This window comes from Geotrypetes seraphini, chromosome 5 (genome assembly GCF_902459505.1).
Source record: "Geotrypetes seraphini chromosome 5, aGeoSer1.1, whole genome shotgun sequence".
In the NCBI taxonomy this organism is placed as follows: Eukaryota; Metazoa; Chordata; class Amphibia; order Gymnophiona; family Dermophiidae; genus Geotrypetes; species Geotrypetes seraphini.
This window is the reverse complement of record NC_047088.1, coordinates 25,459,484-25,478,646: the sequence shown is the minus strand read 5'-3', so window position 1 is coordinate 25,478,646 and position 19,163 is coordinate 25,459,484. Positions and strand designations below refer to the sequence as shown.

Below are 19,163 nucleotides of genomic sequence, written 5' to 3'. Positions count from 1 at the left end.
TTCAAGGTGGGGGATAGGCCTTCAAGGGGGGGAGGCAGGCCTACAAAAGGGGGGGGACAGGCAGGTCTTCAGGGATGGGATAGGACTTCAAGGGGGGAATAGGCCTTCAAGGGGGGGACAGGCAGGCCTTCAGGGGTGGGATAGGCCTTCAAGGTGGGGGATAGGCCTTCAAGGGGGGGGACAAGCCTTCAAAAGGGGGGAGGCAGGCCTACAAAGGGGGGGGACAGGCAGGTCTTCAGGGATGGGATAGGACTTCAAGGGGGGAATAGGCCTTCAGGAGGGATAGGCAGGCCTTCAGGGGGGATAGGCAGGCCTTTAAGGGGGGAACAAGCCTTCAAGAGGGAAACAGGCCTTCAGAGATGGTGGCACAGGCCTTTAGGGGTAGGGTGCAGGCCTTCAGGGGGGACAAACCTTCAAGGGGGGACAGACCTTCAGGGGAGGGGGGCCCTGTTATAGAAGTACATGGAGGGAGGGAAGGGGGGGGGTTCAAAGAGATGTGCATAAACCGGACTTTGGGGGGGAAGAAATAATGGGTCTAAAAATAGAGGAGAGGGAGAGAGATGATGGACAATGGGATTTAGGGAGGGAAGGAACAGAAAGGGAGAGAAGTTGGACACAAGGGATGGTGTGGAGGGGGGATAGAGATACTGGATAGGAGGGTAGTTGGGAAAAGAAAGGGAGAGTTCGTGATCCCTGGGGTGGTGGGGAAGGAAGGAGAGATGCTGGATGAAAGGGTAATTAAGAAAAGGTGGATCTGTGGAGGGAGACGAAAAAAAGAAAGATGCCAAACCTCCTGTGGAGGGAAGAGAAAACGGAAGGGGAGGACAGAGATGGATGGTTAGCAGGGAGAAAGAAGGAGACCCTGGCAAGCAAGTTATCAGAAGTCAACCAGAGCCTGAGACCAACAAAATTTGAATAATAACCAGACAACAAAAGGTAGAAAAACTAATTTCATTTTCAGTTTTGTGATTACAATATGTCAGATTTGAAATGTGTATCCTGCCAGAGCTGGTGTTAGACCGCAAACGTGAACTAGGATTTAACAGAGAGAGGAAAAGTCTTTTTTGTTTGTTTATTTTGGTTACACCACAGCGCCAGTGTGGTTAGGAGAAGGCAAAGGGGGTGAAGAGGCTGTAAAATAAACCCATCAGGATGTTTGAAAAACAAAAAACACCCAATTGGGCAGGAAAATTGAATCGAATCGAAAAACCAATTCATAGGCTGAATCAAATCGAATCAAATTTTTTTCCCCTGAATCGGGCAGCACTACTCCAAAGAGGCAAAATGTAGCAGGCTAATCCTGTAAAATAATGTATAGTAAAATAGTTTAAAGTTACATCTGAATTAATACCAATCCAATTCTGATTGTGTGTTTTGCCTTTGGAAGAAAAGGCAGAGACTGAGCAGTACTTGCAGAAGAATTACTGTAATGCCATTTCTACTAGAGAATTTGGTCTAGTAGCATTTTGGAATATTATGTGTTTAATATTTCTTGGGTTTTTTTCTGGGATAATGTTTTAATCATTTGTATTTTTTCTGTTTGATTTTAGCAAGGAGAAGTTAGACTAAAATGTCTTACAGCTTTGCAAGGGCTTTATTATAATAGAGATCTAAATTCAAAACTGGAACTTTTCACCAGTCGCTTTAAGGTTAGTGTATTATTTAATAAAATGTTTAAATGTATATTGCAGTTTTATGCATTTATTTTGGTTTTGACCATTTTATTTATCATTGCAGGATAGAATTGTATCTATGACTCTTGATAAAGAATATGATGTTGCGGTGCAAGCAATAAAACTACTCACGCTGGTTTTACAGTAAGTGTCTATTGTATTCTCATGTTGTAATAAAATTAGGTTTAATAGAATTGATTGGATATATGATGAAGCCAGGCTGGTCTTCTAGTTTCTAGGGAGGGGGGAAAGAGTGAATCACCATTTATTTAAAGTGTTTTGGACTATATTCTAGGTAATATATTTTTACTTGATATTTGAAATTTTTCCTCATAGAATAAAAATAATATTTTTACTTGATATTTGAAATTTTTTCTCATAGAATAAAAATAATGGCTAAGTAAACAAAAGCATAAAGAATATAAAGGACAAGCAAGCAGCCTATTCTTACATAAGGGTGATGTCATCCACGGAGTCCTGGTACGGACAGCTGCAAAAGTGCATCAGCACTTTAGAAAGTTCGTGACTGACTGCACTGCGCATGTGCGAGTGTCTTCCTGCCTGACAGAGGCAGGCAGCTCCTCAGTTCTTAGTTTTCTGTGGCGCTAAGAAGTTGTGCTCTTGAATGTTTATTTGTTTTTCAATCCTTCCTTCCTGTTCGTGTGTTTAATTTTCTTTAGTTTTCTTTCATTTTTTTTTTTAAAAGGGGGAACTCAAGACAATTTTTTCTTCTATATTTCTCGCCTTCGGGCATTCTGGTTTCAAGACCTCGTTCTCACCTCAGCCATAGAGTTCAGTTTGGTTGAGGCAGTTTTCCTGTCTATGTCCCGCCCGTCAAAGGGGTTTAAAAAGTGCAGCAGGTGCCAAAGGACAATTACCATCACCGACCCCTCCCCCCACCAACTGGTGTATACAGTGTCTTGATCCGGAACATCACATCGAGTCCTTCGCACATTTTTCCACTCTTCAAAAATGCACCATTAAGAGCCACATTCTACAGCATGAGAAGTTGTTCAGTGTCAGCATGGAGGGAGCTGATGCATCGCATACATCTATGTCGAAGCAACTGACGTCGTCCAATGCAACAACATTGACTCTGGTGTCGCAGGTCATTGCTCCTTCTGGTAATCCAGCTAAAAAGCCACCAGCAGGTCATTATGCCATCGAGCTCAATCATGCCAACCAAGTGAAGACCCCGTATGCGACTCATTTCCAAATAGAGAGGTGCATCGTCATCTGAGTCATCCTCTCTAGAACAAGCCGCGGCACCATTGGTACTGGCGACAAAGCCACAGGTACTGGTGCTTATGTTCAAAGAGAGTATGGGGTGGAGTGTGGAGTATGGGGATATGGTTCAGCTTATTACCTCAACACCGACTCCTCCGGGACCAGCCCAGCCTGAGCGCCACACCACATGGGTTGCTGATACTGCAACTGCTTCATCGATGCATCATCCTGGTTCTCGACACCGGTCATTATCCAGCCATACATCAAAGCATCGTGCCTCCAGACACCATTCCAGTTCGTCGAAGCACCATTTTTCTTCTCCGCCTCAATGTTTTCAGTCTAGCAAGTGTTCTTGCAAGTCAAAGCATGTTTCTTCTAAATGTCCAGAGAAACGTAAACATCCTGTATCACCTTCCTGATCGGTCTGACACCGTTCCAAGCGGCAGCATTGATCTCTATCACTGCTTATTGACTATGATCTACAAATGAATTCCAACGTTGATGTTTCTCATTCGACCACAGAGGCTTATCACTCTCCTGAGCCACAATCTCCATCTAAGACTCCTCCTAGAGAGGCATCCCCTACGGAGAGACCTCCCTTCACTCACTTCATTAGACAGTTGGATAAGGATCTGTCTATTAAGCTAGAGGCAAACTCAAATATAGTGCTGAATATTTTGAAAACTATGGATTATGATCAACCTCCTAAGGACCTTATCACACTTCCTTTGCATGGAATCCTGAGAGAAACCCTGTATAAAAATTGGGAATCTCCTCTCTCTGTTCCTGTTGCTCCCGGGAAACTAGACTCCCTCTACAGGATTATTCCCAGTTGAGGTTTTGACAAACCTCAACTGTCTCATCAGTCTTTGGTGGTGGAGTCCACATTGAAAAAGTCTACCCCATTCAAAGTTTATGCCTCGGTCCTGCCAGATCGAGAGGGACGTACTATGGACAGGTTTGGTAGACATCTTTACCAAAACTCCATGTTGGTAAATTGAGTCATTAATTACAACTTCTATTTCACATACTACCTGAAACATCTGGTTAAGTAATTGCCTGCTTTTCAAAAATATCTTCCATCTCATCGAGAAAAGAATTCCGGCACATTGTTCGCACCCTTACCCAGTTAAGATGGTACATGGTTCAGGTTGCTTATGGCGCCTTTGAGTAGGGCTTCTTCTATGTTTATGGCCATGAGGAGATTAGCCTGACTCAGAGTTGGCCAACATCCCTTGTCTGGGAGATGAACTTTTTGGAGAATCAGTGGAGAATGCTTTTCAAGGCCCACGAAAAGTATTGAGATGCTTTACTTAAACTAAATCCAAGCTTTCCAAAGCAAGACTATTCAAGCCCTCCTCTTCATATCAGAGGCGTTTTTCAGCCAAACCTTCTGCTCCGTCCAGGCCACAACAGAAGAAACAGAAGCAACAACGCCCTCAGAAACCTCAAGCTACTCTAGAGCATAGTTGCAATTCCTTTATATCAGCCTCTCCTTCAGCCAATCAGAAGTCGTCTCAAACTTTATTTTCATCGTTGGGAGTTGATCACATCAGACCTCTGGGTTCTGCAGATCATTTGAGAGGGTTACTCTCTTCATTTTATCACCATTCCTCCAGATCATCCTCCAAGAAAGTCTGCTTTGAACCCACACCAGTCCTCCCTTCATCAGGAAATTGATTCCCTTTTCCTCCTCAATGCCATCGAGGAGGTTCCTGTGGATCAGCAGAACCGGGGATTTTACTCCCGCTATTTTCTAGTCCCGAAGAAGACAGTAGGTCTCTTGACCTATTTTAGAAATTTCGGATGATGTCTCTAGCCACTCTATATCCCCTCTTGGCTCATAACGATTGGCTATGCTCTCTAGAATGTTTATTTTGCTGTTCATGGAGAACATCTGCTAAAGGTAAGTAGCTTTGATTCCCTGGGTATGCATTGTGATCTATTTCTACAGTATATGCTTATTTGTTCTACAGATTCTTGATGTTATCCCAGGACAAGCAGGCAGGTATTCTCACTAGTGGGTGACGTGATCCATCGGAGCCCTGATGCGGACGCTCACAAGCAGTCTTGCTTGAAGAAACTCGAAGTTTCGAGTCGCCCGCACCGCGCATACATGAGTGCCTTCCCGCCCAGCGCAGGGCGTGTCTCCTCAGTTCTTACTTTTCCGCGGAGCTGAGAAGTCCGTCTTCGATTCTGCATGAAGTTCATTCACTTGTGCCTTCTAAAGTCCGCGGTTTTGGGTTAATTTGCTCTTAATCGCTGATTTTCGTCGTGTTTTGTTGTTTTTGGAAAAAAAAAAAATTTCTTCCATCCGTTCGACCGGGCAGGCCGCATGGCCGCAGCCCCACGGCTTCGATCTTGCGGCGGAGCTTTTCCGGCCTATGTCCCGGCCTATTACCAGTTTTAAAAAGTGTGCCAAGTGCCTCATCGACGCTGTCTTCAGTGTCTCGGGCCCTAACACCTTCCGAAATCGTGCCGGCCTTGCTCCACACTCACAGCATGTGCTTTCAAACGTCGTTGCTTCTTGTAGGAGCAGTTGTTCACTGTGGAGTCTTCAATGGAGCTGTCGTCATCGAAGGGGGCTTCACCAGCTGCCTCGCCTGAGGCTCCCCAGGCTTCCACGTGTTCTGCTCCGAGCCTCATCAAACCTGCTTCGTTTGTACTGGCTCTGTCTTCGATGCAGGCTGCGATGCCTTCCTCTGTCTCCTCAGGTCAGGTAGCGCAGCAGCCTATTCCTCCGGTGGTGCTTAAAGTGCCCAAGGCTTCTAAGCCCAAGCACTCTCACACTGCCTCAAAGGAGCCCGTGCAGGTGGTCCCATTGCTGATGCGGATCCCACCTTGCCGGCTTCGTTCCAGACCTTACTTGAGAAGCAATTCATCGAGCTCTTTACTACCGTGGGGCCAAAGCTTCTCTCTCAAATCCAGCCTGGGCACACGGAGGCCTCCCGCGAGGTCGAGCCGCCTCCAGTGCCTCAGCGATACACACACTCTCTACAGGGAGCAGAGTCTTTGCGAGTGTCTGGTCTGGCATTGATGCATGCATCGCAAGGAGCAGAGTCTTTGCCCATGCCTCCACTGGAACCGATTCACTCGATGCAAGGACTCGAGTCTTTGCGGGAGCCTCGAGGTGCTTCCAGTCAGCCACCTCTGCTTCGATCCACCGCTTCCAGTCCCATCCACTCGCTGGGGGCCTCGGCGAAGACTCACTCGCCTCGAGCATTGGGGCCTACTTCTAGACACAGCTCACATCATCGATCGAGACATTCTTCGAGGTACTCTTCCAGGCATGCCTCGACTCATCGGAAGCAGCCTTTCCTTGAGTATTCTCTACCGGCTACTTCGCCTCTTCCTCTGCTGGAGCTCAAGGACACGATGGGATCTTTTTCCCCATCTCGATCCCCGTCCTCATTGGATCCAGAGGCCTCGACGTCCTCGAGTCCTTCTCGAGGCCCTGCTCTGGCTGACCAGCTGTCTTTCTCCTCTTTTCTTCGGCAGATTGCAGCGGATTTGGACATTCAACTGGACACTGGGTCCAAGTTTTCCAAAGAGTATCTGGAGTGGATGCATCTCCCTCAACCATCTGCTGAGTCCCTCAAGCTTCCCCTTCATGAGCTGCTGGATCAGACCTTTGTTCGCTGTCTTGAGACACCCTACTCCATCCCTGCAGTGCCCGGTAAATTGGATGCCAGGTACCGCACAGTTCACCATAAGGGGTTTGATAGCGCCCAACCCTCTTGGTGGAGTCCTCATTGAAGCGGTCTCACCCCTCCCAGGTTTATGCCACCGTTCCACCTGGCAGGGAGAGCAAGACAATGGACAGGTTTGGCAGGCACATTTACCAGAACTCAATGATGACATCCAGAGTTCTTAATTATAACTTTCATTTCATCACATATTTTGAATTTTTTCTGTCTGTCCTTCACAAGTTCATGCCCTATTTGGATTCCCAAGCTCAGTTTGAGTATCGGGAGGTTCTGGCTTCGTTGTCCCAACTCAGGTTGCAGATGATGCAATCCTCCTACGATGCCTTTGAATTATCTGCTCGGGCTATGGCTTGCTCGGTGGCCATGCGATGTCTGGCATGGCTCAGGACAATCGACAGGACAGGCTTGCCAATGTCCCATGTGCTGGTACCGACCTCTTCAATGAGTCCATTGAGGCGGCAACCAAGAAGCTCTTGGACCATGAGAAATCTTTTCAATCTATCCTTCGTCCGAAGCCCAAGCCTGCTCCTCCTCGTCCATCTCGCCCGCCTTTGATATACCAGTGGCGTTTCCCACCTAAACAGGCTCCTACCATCCGTCAGCCTGTTAAGAGACAGCATCTGCAGAAACAGCAGCCAAAGCCTCAACCATCTGCTGTCCCCAAGGCTCCTCAGCCTTTTTGACTGTCTCATGGAGAGCATAACATCCGTCATTCTGCCTTTCCCCGTTTTCCCCCCTATCGGAGGTCGTCTCCATCATTTTTACCATTGATGGACGACCATTACCAACGACCTCTGGGTCCTTTCCATCGTAAGGGAGAGATACTCTCTTCAATTCCATCAAGTTCCTCTGGAACATCCTCCAAGAGAGTATCCTTCCTCCTCTGCCCAGACCGCCCTTCTTCTTCAGGAAGCTCCGGGCTGTCGAGCCGGTTCCTTTGGCTCAACAGGACAAGGGTTTTTACTCCCGGTACTTCCTTGTTCCGAAGAAGACGGGCAATCTGCGTCCTATTCTGGATCTCAGAGTGCTCAACAAATATCTGGTCAAAGAAAAGTTTTGCATGCTGACCCTAGCATCTCTGTATCCCCTCCTCGAGCAGAACGACTGGTTATGCTCTCTGGATCTCAAGGAAGCCTACACTCGCATTCCCATCCATCCGGCCTCCCGTCAATACCTCAGATTTCGGGTGGGACATCTTCATCTTCAATACCGAGTGCTCCCTTTCGGCTTGGCATCGTCACCCAGAGTCTTCACCAAGTGTCTGGTTGTAGTGGCTGCAGCACTCAGGAACCATGGTCTGCAGGTGTTTCCATACCTGGACAACTGGCTCATAACGTTCAAATATAACAACTTAAAACAGATTCTTGCTTGTCTGTAATATAAAGTTATGCTATGTAAAATAATATAATGTAAGTTATGCAAGTACTGGAAAGATAATGTAAAGTAATGCAAAGAAATTCCACGTAAAGTTTTGTAAAGTTATGTATGATAAGTTATGTAAAGTTAATGCAAGTTATGCAAGTACTATAAAGATAATGTAAAGTAATGCAAAGTAATTTCCACGTAAAGTTTGGTAAAGTTATGTACGAAAAGTTATGTAAAGTTAGGTATGCAAAGTTTGTAAAGTAATGTAAAGAATTGTATTGTCATCGCCTGGAAATGACCAGCCATCTTCTAATGTAATCCGCTTAGAACCGCAAGGCACAAGCGGAATAGAAATCACTAATGTAATGTAATAAAGGATTCCACGTCTCAAGGAATCGTCCTGGCGACTCAGCGCACTATCTGGTTCCTGCAGAGTCTGGGGTTTGAGATCAACTTCCCAAAACCATCTGCAACCTTCCCAGACTCTTCCCTTCATCGGAGCTGTTCTGGACACTATTCAACTCAGAGCGTTCCTCCCTCCACAATGTCTGGAAGCTCTTCTCGGTCTTTGTCATTCAGTGTCCTCTTGCCAGGCCATCTCGGCGAGACTCATGATGGTTCTTTTGGGCCATATGGCCTCGACAGTACACGTGACTCCTTTTGCCAGACTTCACCTCAGAATTCCTCAGTGGACCCTGGCATCTCAATGGTCGCAGGTTTCCGACCTCTGACTCGACACATTCAAGTCATTCCTGCTCTGACACAGTTTATTCGTTTGTGGATGCTCTCTTCCAATCTATCCAGAGGCTTACTGTTCCGCACGCCCCCCCATCAGAAGGTGCTCATGACCGACTCTTCGACTTACGCTTAGGGGGCTCATCTGCATGGTCTCTGCACTCAAGGTTATTGGACCAGTGCGGACCGCCAGTGCCACATCAATCTCCTGGAACTCAGGGTGATTTTCAATGCTCTCAATGCTTTTCAACATCTGCTTCACGACCGTGTGGTCCTCATTCGCACGGACAACCAAGTCGCCATGTATTATGTCAACAAGCAAGGGGGCATGGGATCGGCCTCCCTCTGTCAGGAAGCTCTGAAAGTTTGGGATTGGGCGATTCGCCACAACACCTTCGTCAAAGCTGTCTACATTCAGGGGGCGGACAATGCCTTAGCGGACCACTTGAGTAGTCTTCTGCAGCCTCACGAGTGGACTCTCCATTCCACGCCCCTTCATCACATTTTCTCTCTGTGGGGAACGCCTCAGATAGACCTCTTTGCAGTCTCCCACAACTTCAAACTGTCTCAGTTCTGCTCCAGGATCTACACTCCTCATCGCCTCGAGGCAGATGCTTTTTTTCTGGACTGGACGAATCTCTTTCTGAATGCGTTTCCTCCATTTCCTCTCATTCAAAAGACTTTGGTGAAGCTGAAGTCCGACCATGTCACCATGATTCTGATTGCTCCTTGGTGGCCCAGGCAACCTTGGTACTCCCTTCTACTTCAACTCAGCAGCAGGGAGCCCTTCCTTCTACCAGTGTTTCCATCGCTGCTTACACAGGGATCTCTGCTTCATCCCAACCTGCAGTCTCTCCACCTGACAGCTTGGTTCCTCTCAACGTAACTCCTCTCCAGTTTTCGCAAGCTGTGGGGGATGTTTTGGAAGCTTCACGGAAGCTTACTACTAGACAATGCTATCACCAAAAATGGACTAGATTTTCTACTTGGTGTTTTTCTCATCATCAGGAGCCTCAACATTCCTCCTTGTCTTCAGTTTTGGACTTTCTTTTGCACCTTTCTCATTCTGGTCTCAAGTCTACATCGATACGAGTCCATCTGAGTGCAATTGCTGCTTCCCATCAGCCACTTCAAGGGAAACCTCTCTCTGCTCATCCTGTGGTTTCCAGATTCATGAAAGGATTTTTCCATGTCAATCCTCCTCTCAAACCGCCTCCACTTGTTTGGGACAGCGGGAGACAGCGTATCCAGATTGTTCCCGAAGAGAGGCAGCGTGTGAGCCCTGCTCCGCCCCTCTCCCTGACCGAAAGGGGACATTTAAAAGAGCACAGCAGCCAGCTGGGCCCCCTTTCAGGCCACCAGCGGGAGACAGCGTATCCAGATTGTTCCCGAAGAGAGGCAGCGTGGGAGCCCTGCTCCGCCCCTCTCCCTGACCGAAAGGGAACATTTAAAAGAGCACAGCAGCCAGCTGGGCCCCCTTTCAGGCCACCAGCGGGAGACAGCGTATCCAGATTGTTCCCGAAGAGAGGCAACGTGGGAGCCCTGCTCCGCCCCTCTCCCTGACCGAAAGGGAACATTTAAAAGAGCACAGCGCCAACGGCGCTCAGCCATTTGGCGCGCCGACGAAGGCTTGTGAAGCGCCTGCAGTGACGACAGTTGGATTCTGAAGCTAACAAAATAACAGGCTCCAATCAGCAGGAGCACACCAGCACTTTACGAGAGCGATGGAGGACCCAGGATCCCAGAGGTACTTTCCGGTATACTGCACAGAGTGCAATATGTACGACTACCTCCCCTTGGGAAGGCGGGAGTACATATGCAGTCGGTGTCAGGAACTGGAAAGCCTGAGGATGGAGGTCGGCAGATTGAGGGTCAGGGTCCAGGAACTGGAGGGACTGCGCACCACAGAGGAGACGAGCTGGTCAACCCAGAACACAGACGGAGCAGGCCCCATTGTGGACCAGGTGAGGGACCTCGAGAGATTCATCGAGGAAGGTGGAGGAACGGGACCAGCAGCTGCACAGACGGATGTCGGCAGACGAGACCCAGGATCCACAAGGCGACACCGGGGAAGGACCTAGCGGAGGAACCACGCAAGAGGAGGAGACCGCGACTCACCGGGACCCCGAGGGAGAGACACCGCACTACACCAAGGACACGGACCTGAGGCAGAGGAGGTTGCTGAGGAAAGGGAAGTCTGCTATTGTGGTGGGAGACTCGATCTTGAAAGAGGTAGACAGTCACGTAGCTGGAGGAAGGGAGGACCGGCTAGTGACTTGTCTCCCCGGGGCCAAGACACGAGACATCACTGATAGGATCGAGAGGATCCTGGACGGAGCAGAGACAGAGGAGACTGCGGTAATAATCCACGTCGGAACGAATGATGTGAGCCGGAGGAACTTCAGCATGGCCACACTGACTGACCAGTTCAGGGTCCTGGGACGAAAACTGAAGCGGAGCACACGGAGTATAGCATTCTCGGAGATCCTGCCTGTACCGAGAGCAGATGCAAAGAGGCAGGCAGACCTCCAGGCTGTGAATGCATGGTTGAGGAGATGGTGCCAGGAGGAGGGCTTCCACTTTGTGAGGAACTGGACGTCCTTCTGGGGAAAGAGCAAGCTCTACCGGTGGGACGGCCTGCACCTGAGCACAGCGGGAACTAGACTACTGGCAGCTGATGTGAGGAAAGAGATCGAGAGGGCTTTAAACTGAGGAGAGGGGGAAAGCCGACAGCTGATCTGATGTTGACGCTTCGGACAACAGTATCCAGAACAGATGCTGAACGGGCTGACTGCAGGGAGGAAGCAGAGGGACCGGAGGATCTTATGATCAGACAGCGAGGGAAACATCAGGTAAAGGGAGCTTGCTGGGAGAAGACTAAGGGGCATGGAGACACAGGGGGACTGGGTGGCACGAGGGCGAAAGCTGAGGGCAATATAGAGGTACCACAAGGCGAGGGGGATCAAACAGAGACTCAAGGGATGATAGCTCAGGAGGGGGCCGGTAGGGCTAGAAAACCCAGAGGAAAAGCGGGGAAGTGGGGTGGTGGGAATGTGGGGAAGCTGAAAGCTAAGAGGGTAAAGGCTGAGGGCAAAGCAGAAGCACAGGGAACGGGAGAACTGCCCGAAATCCAAGGGCAGGCGGCCCAGGTAAATGCAGAGGTGGAGGAAAAACAACGGGACCTACGGGACCTGCGGTGCTTATACGCAAATGCAAGAAGCCTCATGGCCAAGATGGGTGAACTAGAAGTCGTGGCCAAGGGGGAGGACCTAGATATAATTGGAATTGCAGAAACCTGGTGGACAGAGGAAAATCAATGGGATGTGGCGCTGTCGGGGTACAAGCTCTACAGGAGGGACAGGACCCACAAGAAGGGGGGAGGCATAGCACTATATATAAAGGACTCTATCCACTCGGTCGGGATGGATATGGCAACGAAGGCAGTGGGGCTGGAATCGCTATGGGTCAAATTGCTGGGAAACAAGGGTGCAGGCATAAAACTGGGGCTGTACTATTGCCCACCTGGTACGCCAGAAGGAGTCGGACACGACTTGGAAGCGGAACTGAGACAGGAATGCAGGACTGGAAGTGTAACAGTGATGGGGGACTTCAACTACCCGGGAATAGACTGGAGTACGGGTCACTCCAACTGCACTAGGGAAACAGGATTTGTAGAAGCTGTGAGGGACTGCTTCATGGAGCAACTAGTCAAAGAACCGATGCAAGGGGGTGCTACTCTTGACCTCATCCTAAACGGATTAGGGGGGCCTGCAAGAGGGGTAGAAGTGGGAGGGCCACTAGGCAACAGTGATCACAACGCGATCAGATTCACATTAGAAAGGGGGACACCCATAGTAAGGAGGACCGCAACAACTGCGCTCAACTTCAAGAAAGGGAATTATGTTGCTATGAGGGAAATGGTGGGGAGGAAGCTCAGAAACATCTTTAGGATGGAGACTGTGGGAAGCGTCTGGACCCTATTCAGGGACACCCTGCAGGAAGCACAAAGAATGTACGTCCACAGTTTCAGGAAAGGCTACAAGAACAAGCGATCAAAGGACCCGGTTTGGATGTCAACTGAAGTAAAGAGGGCAATAAATGACAAAAAAGTATCCTTCCGGAGATGGAAAAAGGACCCAACGGAGGAAAATCACCAGGCACACAGGAAATGCCAAAAGGAATGCCACCGAGAGGTTAGAAAAGTGAAAGGGGAATACGAAGAGGGGCTGGCCAGGGAGGCGAAAAACTTCAAGGCATTCTTCAGTTACGTAAAGGGGAAGCGACCAGCGAGAGAGGAGGTGGGGCCGTTGGACGATGGGGATAGGAAGGGAGTGATTAAGGAGGATAAAGAGGTAGCTGAGAGGTTGAACACGTTCTTCTCGTCGGTTTTCACGAGCGAAGACACATCTAATATACCGGACTCAGAGGAGGTCATGAGTGGGGAACAGGCCGAAAAATTGGAGCACATAAAGGTAAGTAAGGAGGATGTCCTCAAACAGATAGACAGGTTAAAATGCGGTAAATCACCGGGCCCGGACGGGATCCACTCAAGGGTTCTGAAGGAACTAAGATAAGAAATAGAGGGCACAATCCAGCATGTTTGCAACCTATCCTTGAAAACTGGTGAGGTACCAGAGGACTGGAAATTGGCGAATGTCACACCTATCTTCAAGAAGGGATCGAGGGGTGACCCCGGGAACTACAGGCCGGTGAGCCTGACTTCAATTATAGGGAAGATGGTGGAAGCTATGATCAAGGACGGCATTTGCAAGCACATCGAGAGGAATGGCCTACTGAGAACAAGCCAGCACGGATTCTGTAAGGGAAGGTCGTGCCTAACGAACCGTCTGTACTTCTTTGAGGGAATAAGCAGTCGGGTGGACAATGGGGAACCCATAGACATCATTTACCTCGATTTTCAAAAGGCTTTCGACAAGGTGCCACATGAAAGGCTGCTTAGGAAACTGTGGAACCATGGGGTGGGAGGGGATGTGCACAGATGGATCAAGCACTGGTTGTCGGGTAGACTGCAGAGGGTCGGAGTGAAGGGCCAATATTCTGACTGGCGGGGAGTCACAAGCGGTGTGCCACAGGGATCGGTGCTGGGGCCGATACTCTTCAACATATTTATCAATGATCTGGAAAAGGAAGCAAAGTGCGAGGTTATAAAATTTGCAGACGATACCAAACTGTGTGGCAGAGTTAGGTCCAGGGAGGAGTGTGAGGACTTGCAAAGGGACCTGGACAAGCTGGAAGACTGGGCAAACAAATGGCAAATGCGCTTTAACGTGGAAAAATGCAAGGTCATGCATATAGGGTAAAAGAACCCATTGTTCAACTACAAATTGGGGGGGCATTGTTGGGAGACAGCAGACTTGAGAGAGACTTGGGTGTGCTGGTGGATGCATCACTGAAGCCATCTGCACAGTGCGCAGCAGCCTCGAAAAAAGCCAACAGGATGCTGGGCATCATGAAGAGGGGCATAACAACCAGGACGCCGGAAGTCATCATGCCATTGTATCGAGCGATGGTGCGTCCACATCTGGAATACTGCGTTCAGTATTGGTCGCCGCACCTCAAGAAGGACATGGCGGTACTTGAGAGAGTCCAAAGGAGAGCAACGAAACTGGTAAAAGGGCTGGAACACTGCCCATACACCGAGAGGTTGGATAGGCTGGGGCTCTTCTCTCTGGAAAAAAGGAGGCTCAGGGGAGATATGATAGAGACCTTCAAGATCATGAGGGGCATAGAGAGGGTGGTAGGGACAAATTCTTCAGACTGAAGGGGACAACAAGTACGAGGGGGCATTCGGAGAAACTGAAGGGATATAGGTTCAAAACAAATGCAAGGAAGTTTTTTTTCACCCAAAGGGTCGTGGACACTTGGAATGCGCTACCGGAGGAAGTGATCAGGCAGAGTACGGTACAGGGATTCAAACAGGGATTGGACGGATTCCTGAGGGATAAAGGGATCATGGGATACTGAAGGAGGAGCTGGGATGTAACACAAGTATAGAAAGCTAACCAGGTAATAAGTATAGAAACCCAACCAGGTCGTGCATGTGCAAGACCGGAGGGTTAATTCTTCGATGGGAAGATAGGACTTCAATGAGAAACCAAGGTGGCAAGGGAGCCCCTTCTGGTGATTCAGACAGGTCGTGACCTGTTTGGGCCGCCGTGGGAGCGGACTGCTGGGCGGGATGGACCTATGGTCTGACCCGGCGGAGGCACTGCTTATGTTCTTATGGGACCTCAATATTGCTTTTTCTCAGCTTATGAAACCTTCATTTGAACCTATTGCCAAGGCTCATCTGAAATATCTCACTTGGAAAGTTGTGTTTCTCATTGGCCTCACTTCTGCTCATCGAGTTAGTGAGCTTCAAGCATTGGTTGCGAATCCACCTTTTACAGTGTTCCATCATGACAAGGTGGTCCTTCGCACTCATCCAAAATTCCTTCCTAAAGTTGTCTCGGAATTTCATCTCAATCAATCCATTATTCTTCCAGTGTTTTTTTCCAAAGCCTTGTTCTCATCCTGGAGAATCAGCTCTGCATACTCTGGACTGTAAACGTGCTTTGGCTTTCTCTCTGGAACGCACCAAACTGCACAGAACTGCTCCTCAACTTTTCATCTCCTTTGATCCAAACAAGTTGGTACGTCCTATCTCTAAGCGTACCATCTCCAACTGGATGGCGGCTTGTATCTCTTTCTGCTATGCCCAGGCTGAATTACCCCTTTACAGTAAAGTCACAGCCCATAAGGTCAGAGCAATGGCAGCTTCTGTAGCTTTCCTGAGATCGACACCGATTGAGGAGATTTGTAAAGCTGCCACTTGGTCCTTGGTTCATACCTTCACCTCTCATTATTGTCTGGATGCTTTCGCCAGACGGGATGGACAGTTTGGCCAAACAGTATTGCAAAATTTATTCTCCTAAGTTGCCAACGTTCCCACCATCCGATTCTGGTTAGCTTGGAGGTTACCCATTAGTGAGAATACCTGCTTGCTTGTCCTGGGATAAAGCACAGTTACCGTAACAGTTGTTATCCAGGGACAGTAGGCAGCTATTCTCACGTCCCACCCACCTCCCCAGGTTTGGCTTCTCTGCTAGCTATCTGAACTGAGGAGACGCGCCCTATGCTGGGCGGGAAGGCACTCGCGAATGCACGGTGCGGGCGACTCAAAACTTCGAGTTTCTTCAAGCAAGACTGCTTGTGAGGCGTCCGCATCGGGGCTCCGTTGGATCAAGTCACCTATTAGTGAGAATAGCTGCCTGCTGTCCCTGGATAACAACTGTTACGGTAAGTAACTGTGCTTTCCGGGTGGGGGATCTCCACTTCCAATATTGTGTTCTTCCCTTTGGTCTGGCGGCCTCTCCGAGGGTTTTCATGAAATGTCTAGTTGTGATAGCTGGGTCCTGCAGGTGTTTCCCTACCTCGACGACTGGTTGATCAAAGCGTCTTTGTGACTTGAAGTTCTGCGAGCGACGAATCAGACAATCTTGCTCCTTCAGAGTCTCGGCTTCGAGGTGAACTTCCCCAACTCCCACCTCTATCCGTCCCAGTCTCTGGAATTCATCGGAGTGGTCCTGGACACGGTTCGGTCTCCGCTCCTTCTTGCCTCGTCCTTGTCAAGATGCCCTTGTTCATTTATGCTGGAGTGTGGCCCATCTGTCCTCGGCCCCGGCTCGGCTCATGATGGTCCTCCTAGGTCACATGGCCTCTACGGTTCACGTGACTCCTTTTGCCAGACTTCACCTCCGTATTCCTCAATGGACTCTTGTGTCCCAATGGAACCAGGATCGAGATCCTGTCTCTCGACTCATTTGTTGAAGAAGTCTCTCCGTTGGTGGATACTCTCTTCCAATCTTTCCAGAGGTTTTCTGTTTCATGCCCCCCCTCCGCAGAAGGTCCTCACGACGGACTCGTCGACCTATGCTTGAGGGGCTCATCTGGACGGTGTTTGCACTCAGGGTCTTTGGTCCAGTGCCGACTGCCTTTGTCACATCAATCTGCTGGAGCTTCAAGCGATTGTCCTCATCCTGAAGGCTTTTTGTCACCTGCTTTGAAACCGAGTGGTGCTGATCTGCATGGACAACCAAGAGGCGATGCAGCTCTGGGATTGGGCCATCTGCCGCAACATATTCCTTCGAGCGGTCTATATTCAGGGCCAGCACAATTGTTTGGTGGACAGGTTGAGTCATCTTCTGCAGCCTCACGAGTGGTCCATCCATTCCTTGACCCTGCGTCAAGTGTTTGCTTGTTGGGGGACTCTGGACGTCGATCTGTTCACATCCCCCCTCAATCACAAGTTGCCCTGCTTCTGCTCCAGGGTTTACACTCCTCTCAGGCTCGAGGCGGATGCTTTTCTGCTGGACTGGACGAACCTGTTTCTGTATGTGTTCCCTCCATTCCTTCTGATTCTAAAGACTCTCGTCAGGCTGAAGTCCACGAGTGCCACCATGATTCTGATAGCTCCTTGGTGGCCCCGACAGCCGTGGTTCTCCCATCTGTTGCAACTCAGTTCCAGGGAGCCTCTTCTTCTGCCTGTTTTTCCTTCTCTGCTTACGCAGAGTCGAGGTTCTCTACTTCATTCCAGCCTTCAGTCTCTGCACTTTACGGCTTGGTTCCTCGAGACTTCATGCCCTCGTTCCAATTCTCACAGCCTGTGCTGGACATCCTGAAGGCGTCTTGGAAGGAGTCCACTCACCAATGTTACCCTCAGAAGTGGACCCGCTTTTCTTCCTGGTGTGCTACTCGACAGCTGGAGCCGTTGTCTGCCTCCTTATCCGCTGTCCTGGATTATCTGTTCCACTTGTCTGGCGCTAGACTCAAATCCTCTTCGGTTCGAGTCCACCTTAGTGCCATTGTTGCTTTTCATCAGCCGATTGACGGGAAGCCTATTTCTGTTCATCCTGTGGCTTACCGCTTCATGAAAGGCCTTTTCCACGTTCATCCGCCCCTTAAACCTCCTTCTGTGGTTTGGGATCTTAACGTGGTCCTTACTCGCTTGATGAAACCCCCGTTCGAGCTGGCTTACTTGAAGTTTCTTACTTGGAAGGTTGTGCTTCTTCTTGCTCTCACTTCTGCCCGTCGGGCCAGTGAGCTTCAAGCCTTGGTAGCGGACCCACCTTTCACTGTCTTCCATCATGATAAGGTAGTTCTCCGTACCCATCCTAAGTTCTTGCCTAAGGTTGTTTCTGATTTTCACATTAACCAATCTATTGTTCTTCCTGTGTTTTTTCCGAAGCCCCATTCTCACCCTGGAGAAGTGGCTCTGCATTCTCTTGATTGTAAGCGTGTACTGGCCTTCTACTTGAAGCGCACCACTCCTCATTGTTCTGCTCCCCAGCTGTTCCTCTCTTTTGATCCTAATCGCTTGAGTCGCTCTGTTTCTAAGCAGACTATTTCTAACTGGTTGACCGCTTGTATCTCTTTCTGTTATGCTCAGGCTGGTCTCTCCCTGCCGGGTCGAGTCACTGGCCACAAGGTCAGAGTGATGGCGGTGTCTGTAGCTTTACTCCGCTTGAGGAAATCTGTAAAGCTGCCCCTTGGTCCTCGGTTCATACGTTTACCTCACACTACTGTCTGGATACTGTCTCCAGGCGTGATGGCCATTTTGGCCAGGCCGTTTTGCAAAATCTGTTCTCCTAAATTGCCAACTCTCCCTCCATCCCATTCTGATTAGCTTGGAGGTCTCCTACATGTTGAGAATATGCTGCCTGCTTGTCCTGGGATAAAGCACAGTTACTTACTGTAAGAGGTGTTATCCAGGGACAGCAGGCAGATATTCTCGCAACCCACCCACCTCCCCGTGGTTGGCTTCTTTGCTAGCTATCTGAACTGAGGCCACGCTGAGGAGATGCCCTAGGTCTGGCGGGAGGGGCACCAGCGCATGCGCGGGCCAATCGCAAGCTTGAAGGTCTTCAAGCCAGTCTGCTTGCGAAAACGTCCGCTAGGGTGCTCCGTCGGTGACGTCACCCATATGTTGAGAATATCTGCCTGCTGTCCCTAGATAACACCTGTAACGGTAAGTAACTGTGCTTTTTGACTACATTTTATTAACTGCTCTGATCAACCTAGCCAATTGAACTGTCTGTAGTACATCCAATTAAATAAAAAGACTATGATTTAGTTAGTCTGCCCATCCAAACCAATCTGTAAACTCCTCCTCCCTTACAGATCCTGTCTCATGTTTTTTGATTGCTCTCAACCTTTTCTTTCTTTGTCTCCCTTATTCATCTTTTCTGTTTTGATCTCAGTTTTCCCCTCTGCCCACTTACCTCTTGATATTTCTTTGCTATTTTCAGTTCCCTCTTCCTTCACCTCATTAAGGTTTCTTTCAATCAATTTGCACATCTTTAGTTTCTTCTTGTCCAGCCAACCTACTCTTTGGCATTGGAACAGATAGAAATCCAGACCTACAGTAGTCTAGGCCAAATGGGAGGTTTAAGTAGCT

General features: G+C 49.2%; 1 protein-coding gene across 1 annotated transcript in view; it reads left to right on the top strand.

The window, feature by feature from the left end:
* The window catches only part of STAG2 (stromal antigen 2), a 613,131-nt gene that overhangs the window by 277,135 nt on the left and 316,833 nt on the right, over window positions 1–19,163 (top strand). The window contains 2 exon segments of the mRNA XM_033944545.1: window positions 1,551–1,649; window positions 1,738–1,817. Coding sequence (XP_033800436.1) covers window positions 1,551–1,649; window positions 1,738–1,817 — 179 coding nt within the window.